This window comes from Danio rerio, chromosome 18, assembly GCF_049306965.1.
Source record: "Danio rerio strain Tuebingen ecotype United States chromosome 18, GRCz12tu, whole genome shotgun sequence".
NCBI lineage: Eukaryota > Metazoa > Chordata > Actinopteri > Cypriniformes > Danionidae > Danio > Danio rerio.
The window spans coordinates 32,608,365-32,625,880 of record NC_133193.1 but is presented as its reverse complement, the minus strand read 5'-3'; the positions used below and the strand labels follow the sequence as shown (position 1 = coordinate 32,625,880).

The 17,516-nt window shown below is 33.3% G+C and overlaps 1 protein-coding gene across 1 annotated transcript; it reads right to left on the bottom strand.

The window, feature by feature from the left end:
• Positions 1-9,052: 9,052 nt before the first annotated feature.
• Positions 9,053-16,204, bottom strand: uraha (urate (5-hydroxyiso-) hydrolase a). Its single transcript, NM_001045452.2, has 4 exons — positions 16,061-16,204; positions 13,601-13,743; positions 9,502-9,637; positions 9,053-9,299 (listed from the first exon to the last, which is right to left on the bottom strand). The coding sequence occupies exons 1-4, from the start codon at positions 16,106-16,108 to the stop codon at positions 9,210-9,212; spliced, it is 417 nt and encodes a 138-aa protein (NP_001038917.2). The 5' UTR covers positions 16,109-16,204; the 3' UTR covers positions 9,053-9,209.
• Positions 16,205-17,516: the final 1,312 nt, after the last annotated feature.

The window sequence follows — 17,516 nt, the reverse complement described above, 5'->3', positions numbered from 1 at the left end:
TGTTTCTTTAAATAGTAAATTAATTTTTTTTATTGACAAAGCCAGACAGTTGACCTCTCATTTTTACACACATTCTGATTACAACTTATCTTCAGAGAGGGTTACTGACTCATGGTTGCAGAATTTCTAAAACAATATTATATAAAAAGTACAACTGACATGGGTTACTATACTTTATATTTATTGATTTATTTGAAATGGTAAATTAAATTTGTTTTGCACTATTGCCATGTCTGCTTTTTAATCCTATTTTCTGCATGTATCTGAGGATGTTGCTCTATTAAAACTCTCCTAAACACTTTTTTTTTCGAACAAACTTGAACAAAGTGGTTCACAAAAATAAACACTAAGATGGGCATTTTAAGTAATAAGCATGTATTTGACAGCAATACACTGCAAAAGTTAACTGAATTCAGTCCTCTCGCGCTGTTCGAGAAGCAGGCCTCTCTGTTCGAAACTGCTGTCAATCATTCAAATACCTCGCAATGCTTGTGAACCCTGGACAGAAACATCCACTGTTTGAAAACCCCATCCTTAAGCACACAAAAACACTAGTAACTGATGTACAGTGCATCTGTAAACTTCACCTTTTCCATGTTACAGCCTTATAACAAAATTTATTAAATTAATTTATTTCCTCAAAATTCTACACACAATACCCCATAATAACAATGTGAAAAAAGATTTTTTGAAATTGTTTGGCAGCAATTACAGCCACAAGTCTTTTTGAATATGATACCACAAGCTTGGCACACCTGTCTTTGGTAATTTTTACCCATTCCTCTTTGCAATACTTCTCAAGCTCTACTTAACACTTCTATACAGCTTAAAGTGACATTTAAAGGCTTAACTAGGTTATATAGGTTAACTGGGCAGGAAAGGGTAATTAGGCAAGTTATAACAATGTTCTGTAGACTATTGGGGAAAAGATTAGCTTCAAGAGGCTAATAATTTTGAATCTCAGAAACTAAACATTTTGTTTGTATTCAACAGTTTATGATACACATGATGCATGTCTGTTACATATTAATTATTATTATTATTATTAATTAATAAATTATAAGGTATTATTATTCTATTAAATTACTTACACATTTAAACATTTTAAATAATGGACACTTTGATCAAATTTTACAGTGAAATTCAAAATGTATTTTTTTTCACCCTAAAATATATTTAGAAATAGAAAATCTATTTAGAAAAAAAATTTGGTTAAAATAAAATATATTTTTGATTTAAGAAAAATAAAATTCACAGATAGAACATTTAACACATGTTTAAAACATATTTTGGTGAGGAAAAATATATATTTTTACTGTATGGATAGCCACACCCAGGAGTGGCCGGCTGACCAAAATTATCCCAAGAGCACAGCGAAAACTCATCCAAGAGCTCCCAAAAGAGCCATCAACAACATTCAATGATGCCTCACTCACCCAAGTTGGCTCTGGAACTGAAAATATTCATGTTCCAGATTTTGGGCATTCATTGGTACAGGATTCTCATTCATATCGAGTGTAAACCTCCCCTCTTTGCCATTCCCAGAAGGCCTGGGTTTTGCCATCTGTAAAATGCGCAATGTGGAAGTAAACACGCGTTCATGCATAGAGTCCTGTGTCTTATTGCGATGACTTTGACTACAGTTGTTTTGTCCATACCATTACTTCGATTTTGTATCCATGTATATAAAATGTATATTTATTTATTGCAGTTCTAATACTATAGCATTGTGTGACGGCATGTATGGACTGTATTTCACTGTATTTTGTGACAAAGAATATTGAATGTTTTTCAAGATATAGAGTTATGTCATTGGCATCACAGTGAAGAATAACTCCATAATAAAACTAACTTTTTAGAGCTGTAGCATAAACAAGACAAGCTAAAGCTACAATGTAAAAATTGATTTGTTCACTTAACTTAGTTAAATTATCTTGTTGCATTGACTCAGTTGTTGTATTGACTGAATTATCCAAGTTCTCAACTTAAAATGTTTAGTGGACAGTTAATAATTGACCCAATTACTTATTTCAAGTGAACTGGACTTGCAAAGTTTATTTTTAGTAGGTAAACTTACATTATCAAGTAAGCAACACTTGCCAAGTTATTTTAAATACATTAACCTAAATGTTCAAATTTACTAAACTTAATCTAGCAAATTTTCTCAATTAGAAACTAAACAGATGAAAAAAAAACACATTACACATTCATTCACACTTTATTTTAATGGTCCGTTTGTTTAATTTAAAATTACACTGCATCTACATGCCAAATAATTCTCAGTAGATTATACTGTTAGGTTAGGGTTAGTGCAAGTAGACACCTACTTGTAAAGTTTCTTATAGTCAGTTAAATGTCTGATGAAGGAGCAGCATCAACAGATATTAAAACCGACAGTCTACTAATACTCAGATGAACCATAAAAATCAAAAGGTAACACTTTTTATTTTTTATTTTATTTTTTTATTAAAAGGTCTTAACTCCTAATTTAGCATTTACACATAAAATACTACATAATTGTCTTTACAAAGTATTTTTTTTTCCCATAAAGTATTTTTACAAAGTAATTGTAAAGTAAAAATGTGCAACAACTGTAAAACTATAAAATAAAATACACAACACAGACTCTGAGGAAAAATAAAAAAATGGCACCAGGACTTTGACACTGTCACAGTTTAACGCAAGAAAGGTTATCTTTTGAGGGTTTTTCAAAACAACATTACTGAATCAGAGTGATGAAGCAGGAGTGTAGTAGATGTTGGCGATCTCATACACACACAGCTCATCAGGTAAACATCGGATCTTCAGGTAAACACCAAAATAGCTTAGTCACTTCCCTCATTCAGACATCCATGGAAGAAGTGGAGTGGAAGCAGGCAAGCCAGTGATATGAACCACCCAACTTCGATACCAGCCGATGAATCAGAAAAAGAGGTGGATATTTATGGTGTCCAGTAATTGTGGGTTCAGGTGCAGGTAATTAGTATGCTGCTGATTGTGCACGGGTGTGGTGAGAGGTGGTTGGTGAGCGAGAGCGGTGATTGGAGCTGCAGGAACCAGCCGAGGGTGTGACTGACACCAGGGCCCGGTTTTTCAAAAGTAATCCACTAGGATTTTGAATAAGGGATTGGATCAAATCTTGAAAATGTTTTTTTCAAAAGAAAAAACGGATTACCTAATCGGATTAGATCACGTAATCCAATCTTGGTTTTGATCCAGATCAAACCTTTACTTTGGGTTTTTCAGACCTTTTTTGTAGGATTCGGATCACTTTGATCCAAAAAACCTGGATTAAACTGATCCCATCAGAAGGGTGGATTTCATGCCTAAAATGTAATGAAAACTTAAAAATGTATTAAATAATACTATTTTTGGATCATGCAGTATCTTACGAGATATACTATTTATTCACAAGGTTTTAATTTTATTTGTTCATCCGTCAGGCTATAGTGTTTAATGGCTTTAACGTATTCAGCCTTTCAGTATAGGCCTACAGCAAAGTAGAAAGAGTTTGGCCTCAAAAAATAATCCCCCAATCAGCTGTCAAAATTTACCAAAAACAATAAAAAAAATTCTGTCACTAATTGATATACATATATAATTATAATTATATATAATTATCACAATGGAAAATATTTTTCTTTTTAGAATATTTATTAGTGATGCATACAATGATAACAGAATAACCAAAAATAAAAATGCAAAGAATGGCAATGACTTTAGATTTCTCTTTCAACAATTGCAAAAAGAGATTGAAAGGGCAGAAGCACAGCTTCATCTGGCAGAGAATAACTGACTCTGACCAAACTGCAGCAAACCAAGGCAAGACTTTAGATCTGCCTCCTAAAGGCCTCAGACGAGCTGGTCTCTCCACATCAGATGAGGAAGTCTGAGATTATTGTGGAGTTTTTGACATGAAGTGTTTTTTTATTTACATCTATATTTGAAACTTATTATAAATATCCTCAATGTACAGTGTTGCAGGTCTTAGATGAGCAGACTAAGACCTGCAACGGTTGGGATGGGGTGGGGTTTTTCTTGTTTTTATTATTTATTATTATTATTATTATTATTTTATTATTTATAAAATTTTCTTAGTTTTTATTTCAGATAAAAATAAAGTTATATTGACCCCACACTGGCTATTATATTTGTTGCTCTTTACACAGGCCTGTCTATCTACATTGTGGTTGAGCACTGGTAATCCAGATTTAGTAATCCTGAAAAGTTCATATCCGGATCAAATTGATGCAATCCGATGTTGCTTTGAAAAACTGGCTCTAAAAGTAAGCTGGATTACGTGATCACAGATCATAAAAACAGGACTACTAAATCCGGATCAATTTGATCCGGATTAAACCTTTTGAAAAACCGGGCCCAGGGCCCAGGGCCGGACCTTATCCAGGGCTTGGATAAGGTATTGGATCAAATCTTGAAAATGGGTTTTTCAAAAGAAAAAATGGATTACATAATCAGATTAGATCACATAATCTGATCTTGGTTTTGATCCGGATCAAGCATTTAGTTTGGGGTTTTCAGACTTTTTTTGTAGGATTTGGATCACTTTGATCCAAAAAACCTGGATTAAACTGATCCCATCAGAAGGGTGGATTCATCATGGATTTCATGCCCAAAATGTAATAAAAACTTTAAAAAATTATCAAACAAAACTAGATTTGGATCATGCAGTATCTTACAAGATATCCCATTTATTCATAAGGTTTAATTGTATTTGTTCATCCATCAGGCTACAGTGATTAGGTAGGCTTTAACGTATTCAGCCTTTCAGTATAGACCTACATCAAAATAGAGAGTTTGACCTCATAAAATAATCCCCCAAACAGCTGTCAAAATTGACCAAAAACAATATAGTTTATTCTGTCACTAATTGATATACAGTTTAAGTCAGAATTATTAGCCCCCCTTTGATTTTTTTCCCCCAAATGATGTTTAACAGAGCAAGGAAATTTTCACAGTATGTCTGATAATATTTTTTTTTCTTCTGGAGACAGTCTTATTTGTTTTATTTCAGCAAAAGCAGAGTAAAAGCAGTTTTTAGTTATTTTAAAACCATTTTAAGGTCAAAATTATTAGCCCCTTTAAGCTTTATTTTCTTTCAATAGACTACTATCCTTTTACAATAACTTGCCTAATTAACCTAACCTGCCTAGTTAACCTAAATAACCTAGTTAAGCCTTTAAATGTCACTTTAAGCTGTGTAGAAGTGTCTTAAAAATATCTAGTCAAATATTAACTGTCATCATGGCAAAGATAAAATAAATCAGTTATTAGAAATGAGTTATCAAAACTTTTATGATTAGAAATGTGTTAAAAATAATCTGCTCTCCATTAAACAGAAACTGGAGGAAAAAATTTACCGGGCGGCTAATAATTCAGGGGGATAATAATTCTGACTTCTCCTGTATATATTCATTACAATGGAAAATATATATATATTTTTTTGAATATTTATTAGTGATGCATGCAATAATTACAGAATAACCAAAAAATCCAAATAATGGCAATCGCTGATTTTTGAAATCACTTTTAACAATTGCAAAAAGAGACTGAAAGGGCAGAAGCACAGCTTCGTCTGGTAGAGGAACAACTGACTCTGACCAAACTGCAGCAAACCAAGGCCAGACTTGAGATCTGCCTCCTAAAGGTGACACTCAGACAAGCTGCTCTCTCCACATCAGATGAGAAAGTATAAAATTATTGTAGAGTTTTTGACAAAGTCTTTTTTTTTTAAATTCAATACATCTATATTTCTACTTGTTGCTCTTTACATATCTTTAGTTCTACGTTGTGATTTCCTATCCTGTTCATCCCGGTCCAGATTTAGTGTTCCTGAAAAGTTTCTATCCGGATCAGATTGATGCAACCCGATGTTGCTTTGAAAAACTGGCTCAAAAAGTAAGCTGGATTACATGATCACGGATCACAAAAAAGGATTACTAAATCCAGATCAATTTTATACGGATTAAACCATTTGAAAATCCGGGCCCAGAACACAAAAATCTGATCTCAGCATCTTTATTTCAATGTATGTCTGCTCCAATGTTCATTAAAAGTTACGGATTTCCACTGCTCAGCTCTTGTTCAGAATCTGTGTTTATATAAGAAATGCAAAACAGTAAAAAATCTTTTTATTTAAAAACACTAAGCTGTGTATGAGTGTATGTGTGTGTGGATGTTTCCCAGAGATTGGTTGTGGCTGGAAGGGCATCCGCTGTGTAAAAACTTGCTGGATAAGTTGGTGGTTCATTCCGCTGTGGCGACCCCTTGATTAATAAAGGGATTAAGGCGACAAGAAAATGAATGAATGAATACTGGTAAAATATCTTTAAGTCAGTCTGCTCTTGGAACAACCTTTAAAATGAGAAAATTACATTTAAATGAACTACTGTTAATATTTTTCTAAAATGTCTTCCATTGAATATACATTTGAGATCCATTAAAGTCTATATAAAAATACCTGTAGTAGATCAGTCAGGGAAAAAGAAAGTCCTACTTTTTATACACATATTGAGATATTGCAAATTCAAACCTAAAACAATCTTTACTAAGCATTATAAATGTGGCCAAACTCCACATGCATTAGCAAAGGTCTAATCTGCTCAAGAAACATTTATACTGTGAACAATACATTAACTATCAGTACATATATATGTCATTTTAAAAGTTATTACACATTTGAAGTAGGATTACTTATCAAATGAGATGACTAAACAATTAAAAAACCTGGCAAAAAAATTCCATGTGTCTGATTTCTTAACTGGCGGTTGGCAAACTTAATTAATGGTGCATATTCCGCTACCTGCTGGATTGGAAGTATGGGGCACAATTTAAAGGGTGCTGGTTCAGTATGTTTTTAAGTTGAGTGGACAAACACTCTATAACAGACTAGTTGAGACAGCAAAAACTTACCAAGTTAAGTTGAATTACCAACTTTATTTTAAAAATGTTAACAGGGTGTCATTAACAGGTGGAATATGAGGCTGATATATTCTTAGATATCTAACTAGATAGTATTTATGTTGAAAAGATGATTGAACATTACATTCATTCAAGGGCCAAATGACGGAGGGGAGAGCATACTTTCATAGTTTAGAAGAGCAGACAAGAAAAAAAATTTATATATATATATATATATATATATATATATATATATATATATATATATATATATGTATATATATATATATATATATATATATATATATATGATTGTATTGAATTTTCTATTAAATCTTTAAATGTAATTTTAAGAGATATATCATGGCTTTGAGCTCTTTGTTGGCTGTTTGTTGTTGCTTCCACTTTGTTGCTTCTACTTTGTTATAGTACCACCACTATCTGTTGACCTTGGCATATTTAGTAGTAAGGAATTTCATGACTGCATTTATTACACAACACAGATGGCAACCTATCCCTTATCCCTTTGACTGCCGCTCTATCAAAGGGTTTTGTTTTGACTGTTTTAAATAATGAATGTTCAAGTAATTAAAAGGATTGTTTTAAATAATGGTTTACACATGTTTACAAATGGTTTACAAAAAAATTAAACAAACATAATCATGTTGCACTACTACATTTTTTTTGTAAAAAAAAAAAAAAAAAAAACTAACAAGAAAAGATGTTAAATGAGAATTTGAAATATTTTATGCCATGCTTCAAACAAACAATAAAAATGATTTAGTGTTCAAAAGTGATTTATTTTGATTATGTTTGTAAATAAATTAGTCTTACACTTCATATTTTCTGATAGCATATTCTGGTACTTTTACCATAAACCAACATATCTACCATTTGGTAAAGGTAGATATTTAATATATTATGGCATGTGTTTAAAAATAAATGCACTGAGTGTATGAACTAGTTTTTTTCACAAATGTTTGTAGAAGCTGTCTGCATGGCTAGATGCTGAATTTTAAACCCCTGTGGACATAAAGGCAGTAATGGAAACTTCTTATTTCAATGAATTATACGGATCCAAAACTTTTGGAAATATAATGTTTAAGTACAAAATACTGAAATCACACTATTCACGTTTCTTTATTGTAGGTAATGGGAAAATGCTTTTCTTTACTCCAGTTTCAGTGGCATTTAACAGTGATGATTGAGTAGTTTATAAATATAAATATGCAATAAAAAGTTATGAGTGAATGTATTCAACTCTTATCTGATTTTAAGGTATAATTTTCACTATTACCAATCCACTAACTATGACTTTTACCTTAATAAACTTAATCCGAAACCATGCATTTGGGCGCAAGTACAGTACACATCTATTTTGAGTGCAAACTGAAATCAAAAATGTCACTTTTCATTTCTTCACTGTCAGTGTTTTTTTATTTTACATTTTTTTAAGTTGCCAGCCACTACCAGCCTTTTTGATGATTTTCATCTTAATTTGATTTCCCTCAGAAAAATCTCTTCTAGGAATATATATCAAAGCAAAGAACCAAATATGCCTTCAAACAACAAAAAAGTATTTTATTCTATATTTACATTTATGTTTTATCCCCACTTAAATTCAGGTTGGATAAAACACATTTTCATCCTCCTGCTGATTAATGAAGGCAGATCATTTCACTCTGGCAAGCTGTGATAATGAAGAAACTACTCTAAAGGAAGGTTGCATAATTTCTTTACATAACATTTTTACCTACGATCTTACTTTGTCTTATATTTCATTCCCAGAAGACAGAGTGTTTCCCACTCAGGACATGTGTAAGGGCTTCCCTTACCACAATAAAGTGCTTTCTCTGAATTGATAAGTTATCTTGGGGAAAGAGTTAGGGCACTGTTCCATATGGATATATAACTCATGCTTACTTGTCAATGGATGGGAACTGACATTAAAGATGCATACTCCTTGCTGCACTTCAGCTGCCACCTTAAACCTCATAATACAGTGGATTTGTACAGCAGTATACTCATGTGTTTGTGCATTGCATGCCAAATGACATCCTTCTACAGTGTTACCGATTGTTTTTTCATGATCATTTTATGATTCATACAAACAAACAAATACATGACAAATTTCTGATGTGTCAACTCAAAATTTATTGATCCTCTACATTAACATGTAATGTTCAAGTCATCAACAAAATACTTAAATGACTAACAACTGAAGATTATAACAAAGTGGTTACAGTGGGAGCATACAAGTACAGCACTGTAAAATACAAGCAGTTTTACCTTTAGCTTCCCCTGTATGTACTATAAGAGAAACGACTCAGAAGTAGAGGAACATGGTAATGCTGTGATGTATTAGTGATGGTAAAGACAATCTGAAAAAAAGGAAATATCAGTTGTTATTGAAAAAATTGTCAAAAGAATGGCAAGTTAGTGGTTTTCATTCCTGGTCCTGGGGACCAACCAATCATTCTAGTTAACACGCTCAATTTTGAGACTCACAGTTCTATGAACTGAATTAAGTCCCCAGGTCCAGGAATTAAAATGACCTGTGTGCGTTATGTAGTTTTTCCATACCTCTACATATGGATAGAAGCATGTCTCGCCCAAAGCATCCCAGTATTTTCCAGTCTCAAATCTCATTTTATACACACCAGCAATGAAGTTTTCTTTTGTGATTAACCCAGGACACCGCCCATCATCATTAGTAATCCTATAATTCACAAACATTCAATTTTAATGTCCATTAAAATCTTTTTCAATTATTTAGACAAAACTGATACATATTGCTTAGGCCATGTCAAGATTTGCTGTTAATATGAATTATATATATTGTTATTTATATTAATATTATATTAATATACACTATAGATTAACATAAAAATATTTGGAAGGCATTAATGGGGCTAGATAGTTTTACAAAGAATTCACTGATATTATTTATGCATGAGTAGCTAAATTCACATGCACAATACATTTAAACTAAATTGACAGTATATTAACAATTTATGGCTACAAAATAAAAATACATAAAATCATAAAATACAAATACATACAAATGTATAACAGTGTACAGGAAGTTTTGAATATTTGACAAATTTGCAAGTTAATTATCCCTATGAATGTGCAAACCATCTTTCATGTTTGATTCACCCTGATTTTGTGTGTTTTTGAGACTTTCCAGGCAGCCCACTGCTCTCACACAGGTCACTCTTACCCTTTAGCCAGTTGCTGCTATAGATCTATGCACTATCTGACATATTTTAGAATTAAAATAAAAATTTTATTTCAATCCTCTATCCAGCATGCGAATGGAGAATGGGATGCCCACTGTTCCTGTGCACTTTAAGCTAAATTTTAAAATCTCAGACTTTCACAAACTGAAAAACCTAATTTAACTAATGAACATAAAACAAGCTGTTGTTGTGCTTCTATATTAATACTATTAAAATAATGTGTTAAAATAGTAACATAATATTAAAATGTTTTTTAGCTTGAAAACATGTTCGCATGACTTTAATATTCACTATGAGAATAACAATGCCAGTTACTTTTTAACACACAGGTTTTAAAGTGGTCATATTGAAACCACAGCTATTAAAAGTTATATTATCTTGATATGTGTCATGATCACCAGCGATTCTAACTCCACAGATCGCTGGAATTCACACACAATAGTTTACGGACTACAAATCCACCATTTTATTTATCTCCATACAATGTACTCCACTCTCACACACATTTTCCTCATCCTGACTGATGGCACAGACACCACCAGAGGATTGTCAAGGACTAATTACACACACTACTTAAGTAGCACACACACTCACTTCACTCGCAGAGTCTTGTTTACATCACATTACAATGCGTTTACTTTGTCTTGTTTTTCTGTGTTGTTAGTCTGTTTATCCCTGCCTGCTGCCTACCATCTGACCTCTTGCCTGTTACTTTGACTAGGTTTATGGATTGCCTGTATACATCTGTATGCCCCTGTATTGACCATAGCTTACCTGACCTTGCTATTAAACCTGCATGTGGTTTTTAGTGTCATATCCGCTGGTTACAATGTTTAGCTTGTCTGGTGAATGCCTGCATCAATCTAATCAAATGGAGTTGAAAGAAATTATACCGGACCTTACGAAATTCCATGATATTCCAGTACACTGTTATATATTTTTATTATGATTATTTTTTTATTTTTAATGTAAATGTACTTTTGCACAAAGCTTGCACATTTAGATACTTCACACAATCATTATAGTAGTTATTGCACCACATTCAAAAAGTATTCTGTACATCACTTTTCTATGTGTTGTTTTGTTGTAATAATTTATTTAATTAATGATCTTCTACAAATTTCTACAAACTATAGCCCATTATGACAACATGAATATCTTTGTAAATTTATTGAAAATTACAAATAAACATGGAGCACTAGCATAACATTTTTTCAAGTTAAATGTCATAGTTATATAGTTTAACAAAAGTTAATAACAATTAGGCCTACCTTCAAAACTCATGTATTAAACTGTAACAATCAGTAAGCAAGAGAATCCTAATATGACTTTTTTTAGGTCTAGCAATATCATAATTAAACAATCTGCACATAAACACTACAATTTAGACATTACCAGCTTGCAGAAAACTAATAATATAAGGTCATTCTGCCATATCAGAATATATATAAGGTCATATATCCTGATATATCAGTTGCAGTGAGTAGGTATAAAGCTCTCTATAAGATCAGGGCTCTCAAGATACAGTTAAACAGAAGTTCCTACATGGATGAAGTGCACAGGTGCTTGTCTAGAATTAGTATATCTTTAAGTTGATTTATCAAACTAAATTTATGAAAAAAAAGTTAAACTTGTATAACAAGTATACACTCAATATACACTCATTCCACACATACTGATATATTTCAAGTGTTTATTTCTTTTAATTTTGATGACAACTAATGATACCCTTAAATTCAATATCTCAAAAAATGTGAATATGGTGAAAAGGTTCAGTAGACACCTGGTGCCATACTCTAATCAGCTAATTAACTCAAAACACCTGTAAAAGCCTTTAAATGGTCTCTCAGTCTAGTTAAGGATAACTGCACTCAGGAGAGAACAAAACCCATTCAAATGTGGGAGAGATTCACAAAGAATGGACTACAGCTGGAGTCAGTGCTTCAAGAACCACTTTGCACAGATGTATAAATGCCAGACATTTATATGGTTTTAAATGTCATGTTTCTTATGTCAAGCCACTCTTGAACAACAGACAGCATCAGAAGCATATTGGGCTAAAGATTGGACTGCTTCTGAGTGATCTAAAGTTATGTTCTCTGATGAAAAAAAAAATAGGGTCACAGTCTAGAGAAGAGGAGAGGCACATAATCCATGTTGCTTAAGGTACAGTGTAAAGTTTCCATAGTCAGTAATGATTTGGAGTGCTATGTTACCTGCATGTGTTGCTCCACTGTGTTTTCTGAGGTCCAAGGCCAACACAACTCTATACCACAACATTTTAGAGCACTTCATGCTTCCTGCTGCTGACCAAATTTATGGAGATAGAGGTTTCATTTTCCAACATGACTTGGCACCTGCACACAGTGCCAAAGCTACCAGTACCTGGTTTAGCGACCACATTATATCTGTTCTTAAGTGGCCAGCAAACTCACCTGTCATTAACCCCATAGAAAATCTATGAGGTATTGTGAAGAAGAAAATGCGACATGCCAGACCCAACAGTGCAGAAGAGGTGGAGGCCACTATCAGAGCAACTGTTGGAATAATCTCTCAATTGCATGCGTGTTCAATAAATAAGGTAAGGAGAGGTTTTTCTTCAATGTCAAAAATCGTAACTATTTATTGGATACAAATGAATAATTCGATTCATAGAATTCTGTTATCCTCAATGCAAAGTTTACATTAAGGAGGTGCACAACAACTTTCATTTCTTCAACTTAAATAGGCAACTGATATTAACAGGTGGAATTTTATTCACAACAATAAAAGCTTAAGGCTTTCTGTGTTCAGTTTTAACACCTTTTTTCTGACAGGAAGTTTCTGCAGAGCTGAATTAAATTTTTGACCAGCATTTATCTACTTCTGCAAAATGCTAAGTAGTATGCACAGCATGCCACACACAACAGTAGAAAGCTGTGGTCACACTGGGCTTTTCCTCCCATAGACTTCTATTCATATGCACACGAATGGGTCAGACTGGAAACGCAGGGTCATGCGTCAAGTTTCGCAAGTTGCTGCGGTGCAAAGTTCAAGCTTGGTGAACTCTGACCTGCTAAATCGCATCACTAGACTGCGTGAGACCAATCGAGGATCAAAACATGACCTCTCGGGACAGAAAAAAAAATGGAGCATACTTTTTACGTATACATTTATACTTTATACTCATACCATCTTTATACTTTTTACTTGGCCAATATTTCTTAAAAATCCTTTCTTTGTATTGGGTTTTAAGTTATATTAAAGTATTCTGATCAACTGAAAATAATCATTCAAATTTATCAATCTGTGTGGAATGAATGTATACATTCTTTAAGTTTCACTTCTTAAAGATATTCTAATAAGACCAGCACATGTATTTTAATGACACCAATTGACAACGAATCATTGACATGATGACATGTCAGTTAATCGGTTAAATAATTTGCTTATCAGTTTACCCTGTTGTCAGTATGTTCCAGGCTGATGAGACGGGGTCAAGGCGATGGAGGACAATGGTCATATTGGCTCCAGGAACTCCTTGGGCTATATTGAGCACATGAGTCGAAAGCGGACTTGGCAGAGTAGCAGACATGTTTATGTGCTGTAGAAGAATATAACAACAGTAACTAACTGATGGTAAAGTATAAACAATTTTGAAATGAATGTAAATTATCATATGCATTTGTTTCCATTACAGAACATGTCTTTTTCACCGAGAAGGTTCATACAGATTCCAAAGGCAGATGCTGATAAGATCAGGAATGTGTGTGTACCTTAGGGGTTTTACGATGTGGTCACACAATGATTGGTCAGTTTGTATGTCTCAGTATTTGGGCTTTGCTCACATGGTCAAGGAAGATACAAAATAGGTGGTAAACTTATCTCTACTCTTTTCCTGCTCTGGCTCTTTTGCTGTTCTGTTCTTTCCTGATTTGGAGCCTTTCTTCACTGGTTACTGCCATCTTACTCTGTCTTTGGGCCTTTCTTTCTGCTCATCGTCTCACTCTCGGGTAACTTAGTTCAAGTCATTGTCATTAAATCATTTCATTTTTAAGTATCTGTGAATTATTTTTGATTTAAAATTAACACTTTATTGCTCCATATTGGGTGACATGGTGGGGCAGTGGGTAGCACAATTGGCTCACAGCAAGAAGGTTGCTGGTTTGAGCCTCAACTGTGTCGTTTGCATGTTTCCCCCGTGTTTGCTAGGGTTTTGTCGTCAAGTACAAAGATATGCGGTGAATTAGGTAAGCCAATATTGTTGGTAGTGTATGTGTTGATGGGAGTGTATGGATGTTTCCCAGTAAGGGGTTGGGGCTAGATAGGCATCTGCTGCGTAAAACATGTTTGATAAGTTGATGGTTTCACTGTAGTGACCCCAGATGAATAAAGGGATTAAGCTAGAAAAAGAAAACAATGAGCTAATTCTCCATATTGCAATACAATACAATTACATAATACCACCACTTTTCCACATTTTTAGCTATTATAACTGCCCTTTTTTCATTTTTGGAGTAAGATTGCAGAAGGTGGAAGATGGTTAGACTACAAATGTACAGGTTTTCACCATCATGATAACTTTTTGTAATTCGTCAAAACTACATTTCGAAAACTACGTTCTTACAACAATGATCTGAAGTTTAGCAATAGTAATCCAATCTTTGCTTATATTGTTAATTCTAATCAAAATGAACAGCTTTAGCTTTTTAATATGAACCAATGGTCTCAAACTAAATTCCAGAAGGGTCACAGCTATGGACAATTAAGTGCTCAGGTGGGATGTTTTTTCACAGAATTCAAAAGAGTTTAACAATCTTGATGAACTTTGTGGTTCTTGTCTATCAAATCTGAGCTTTGTTTTGAAATTTTCATTGGATTTAAGTCGGGTGATTTACTGGGCCATTCTACAGCTTGATTTTCTTTCTCTGAAACCTCTTGAAAGTTTCTTGGCTGTGTTTTGTTTCATTGTTTTGATGAAATTTAAATCCTGGTTTCTTCATCATCCTTCTAATGTGAATGTTGGACTGAAGCAGATAGTCAAGGCTTGGCATTAGCCTAGTAGCAAGCAGTTTTTCAACATTATTGTTGTTCTTGTCCTTTTGTATGATCTTGTTCAATGAGCATAAGCAAATGGGTTGTGGCTTCAAAGTGTTGCATTGCAATTAGATTTTATTTCACATGACTTTTCAGGGCTCGACACTAAGGATTTACCGTATTCTATCAAAGATTCAGTGAATGATACAACCTCAGCAGTCATTGCCCAGTAAACATTTTTATGTTTTTTTGACCCTTGAAAAAACACCCGTCTGGCACTTCTTGTCATGGTTAATAAAATATCCAAAATTAAAGTTTAATAACAGTTGAAAATTTTCTTTATTGTTATCTGGATGAATCCCAGCTTATAATCAATTATTATTTTGGCCATGGAGACAATGTGGTTATGGGACCAATGATTGCAATGAAAATCAATGCAATTTGAAAAAACTAAATCTGTAAATGAACCGTTTCCATATTTTGTGTTTTCCGTTTATTTACTGTTGTGAATTCCATTATGGGAACTTCATCTTTGCTTTTTTGACTTTTGCTATTGAAAACTCAACTTTACAGTTTAAAAGTGACTTATTGACATTTTAGTCATTTCAAATAATGTGTAAGCAATCATACACAGAGAACATTTACCTATTTAGAGAATATATAGAGAAAAGTCCTCTAAAATAACAGAAAATGTACTGGAATTTATTACAAGTTTTTGTACCATAATATACAACACAAACCCACACATTATACCAATTTAAACTATTAAAAATGTTAATAAAAGGTTCAATGTTGTTGAAAAAAAAAAACAAGGTCTCAATGCAATTCATAACGAGGAAGAATATAAACAAATTATTTTTTGCATTTCAAAAAAGTTACCTTACCTTATCTGCTGAAACAATATGACCTCTGATATGTTGAAGTCTGTTCATCTAAAATGCAATTAAATTGATAAGCTGGAGCAGGAGCAGAAGCAGTGTAGTGTGAGAGCACAAATGAGCCACTACCCAGTTGTGCCTGTGTCTTGTGACAAGAAAATGTAATTGGTTCGATACAGATACCTCAGAGTACAAATTCTTGTTTGGTTACATAGTTTAGCGCCAGACAGTGACCTCTGTGTTATTTGCCTTGAATTGATATTGTGACTATGCAACCAAACAAGAATTTGTACTCTGAGGTTTCTGTATCGAACCAATTACATTTTCTTGTCACAAGACACATGCACAACTGGGTAGTGGCTATGATCACCAATTCCTCTAGGGTCAAACACCATCTCTTTTGTCTTACTGACATTCAAATCTCAAAGATTGTCGTCGCACCAACTCGCAAATCTTCCAATCTCTGAAAAATATTTAGATAAATCTCTATTCTTATTCAACAACCCTAAGATGACAGTATTGTCTGAAAATTTAACAATGTAATTATTAGAATAAGAACATCTACATGAATCTGTATACAGAGTGAACAAAACAGGTGAGCTAACGCAGCCCTGTGGAGCTTCCATACTCAGAAATTTTTGGCTCAGAAATTGTACCATTTACACTAACCTGCTGCCTTTGATCAGTTAGAAAAAAGTAATACCTTTTAATTAATAATGGATGAACTTTAAATTCATTCAATTTTTTAATTAAAAGATGTGGCTGCAACATGTTAAAAGCTGAACTAAAATCAACAAATAAAAGTCGCGCATATGAGTTTGGATCCTCTAAATGTTTATTAATATGATGAGTCACTGCTATCATTGCATCATCTGTCCCCCTGTTGCTCCTATATGCAAATTGAAAGGAGCAAGAGCCTCTTTACTTCTCTGTCCTTGGATGATCACATGCTCTCATGTTATTTTATTTAACGGTGTTATGTAAGCATTATCTAAATATTATATTTTTTTTATACACTGCATAGATTGTCATATTTTTTTTCAGTATTTTGTGCTCAAACAAAAATAAACTGAACACTTATGACAGCAGAATTCCATTTAAAACAGGATTTACCTTAAACTCTTGATGGTACATATACAGGACACATGAAACCCAGCTAGATGTAGATTTAGCAGACAGTCAAAGCTAGCACCAGCACCTCTCATACACAGAACGCATTTGCACACATATTGACAAAACACTCTATCGGCAAATTATAAACATTAGTTATAAGGGAGTACTGACGAGATAGCATTACCTGAAAAAAGCAAAAGCAAAAATAAGACCTGTTTAATAGGATTTAAGACCTAGATTAGGTATCATTAGAATTGTATCAATTCAGATTCCAGGTTGATTTCACTTATCGATTAAAATTTTTATCGATTCCCAGTTTCGATTACCTCGACCCATTCTGGGTCTTCAA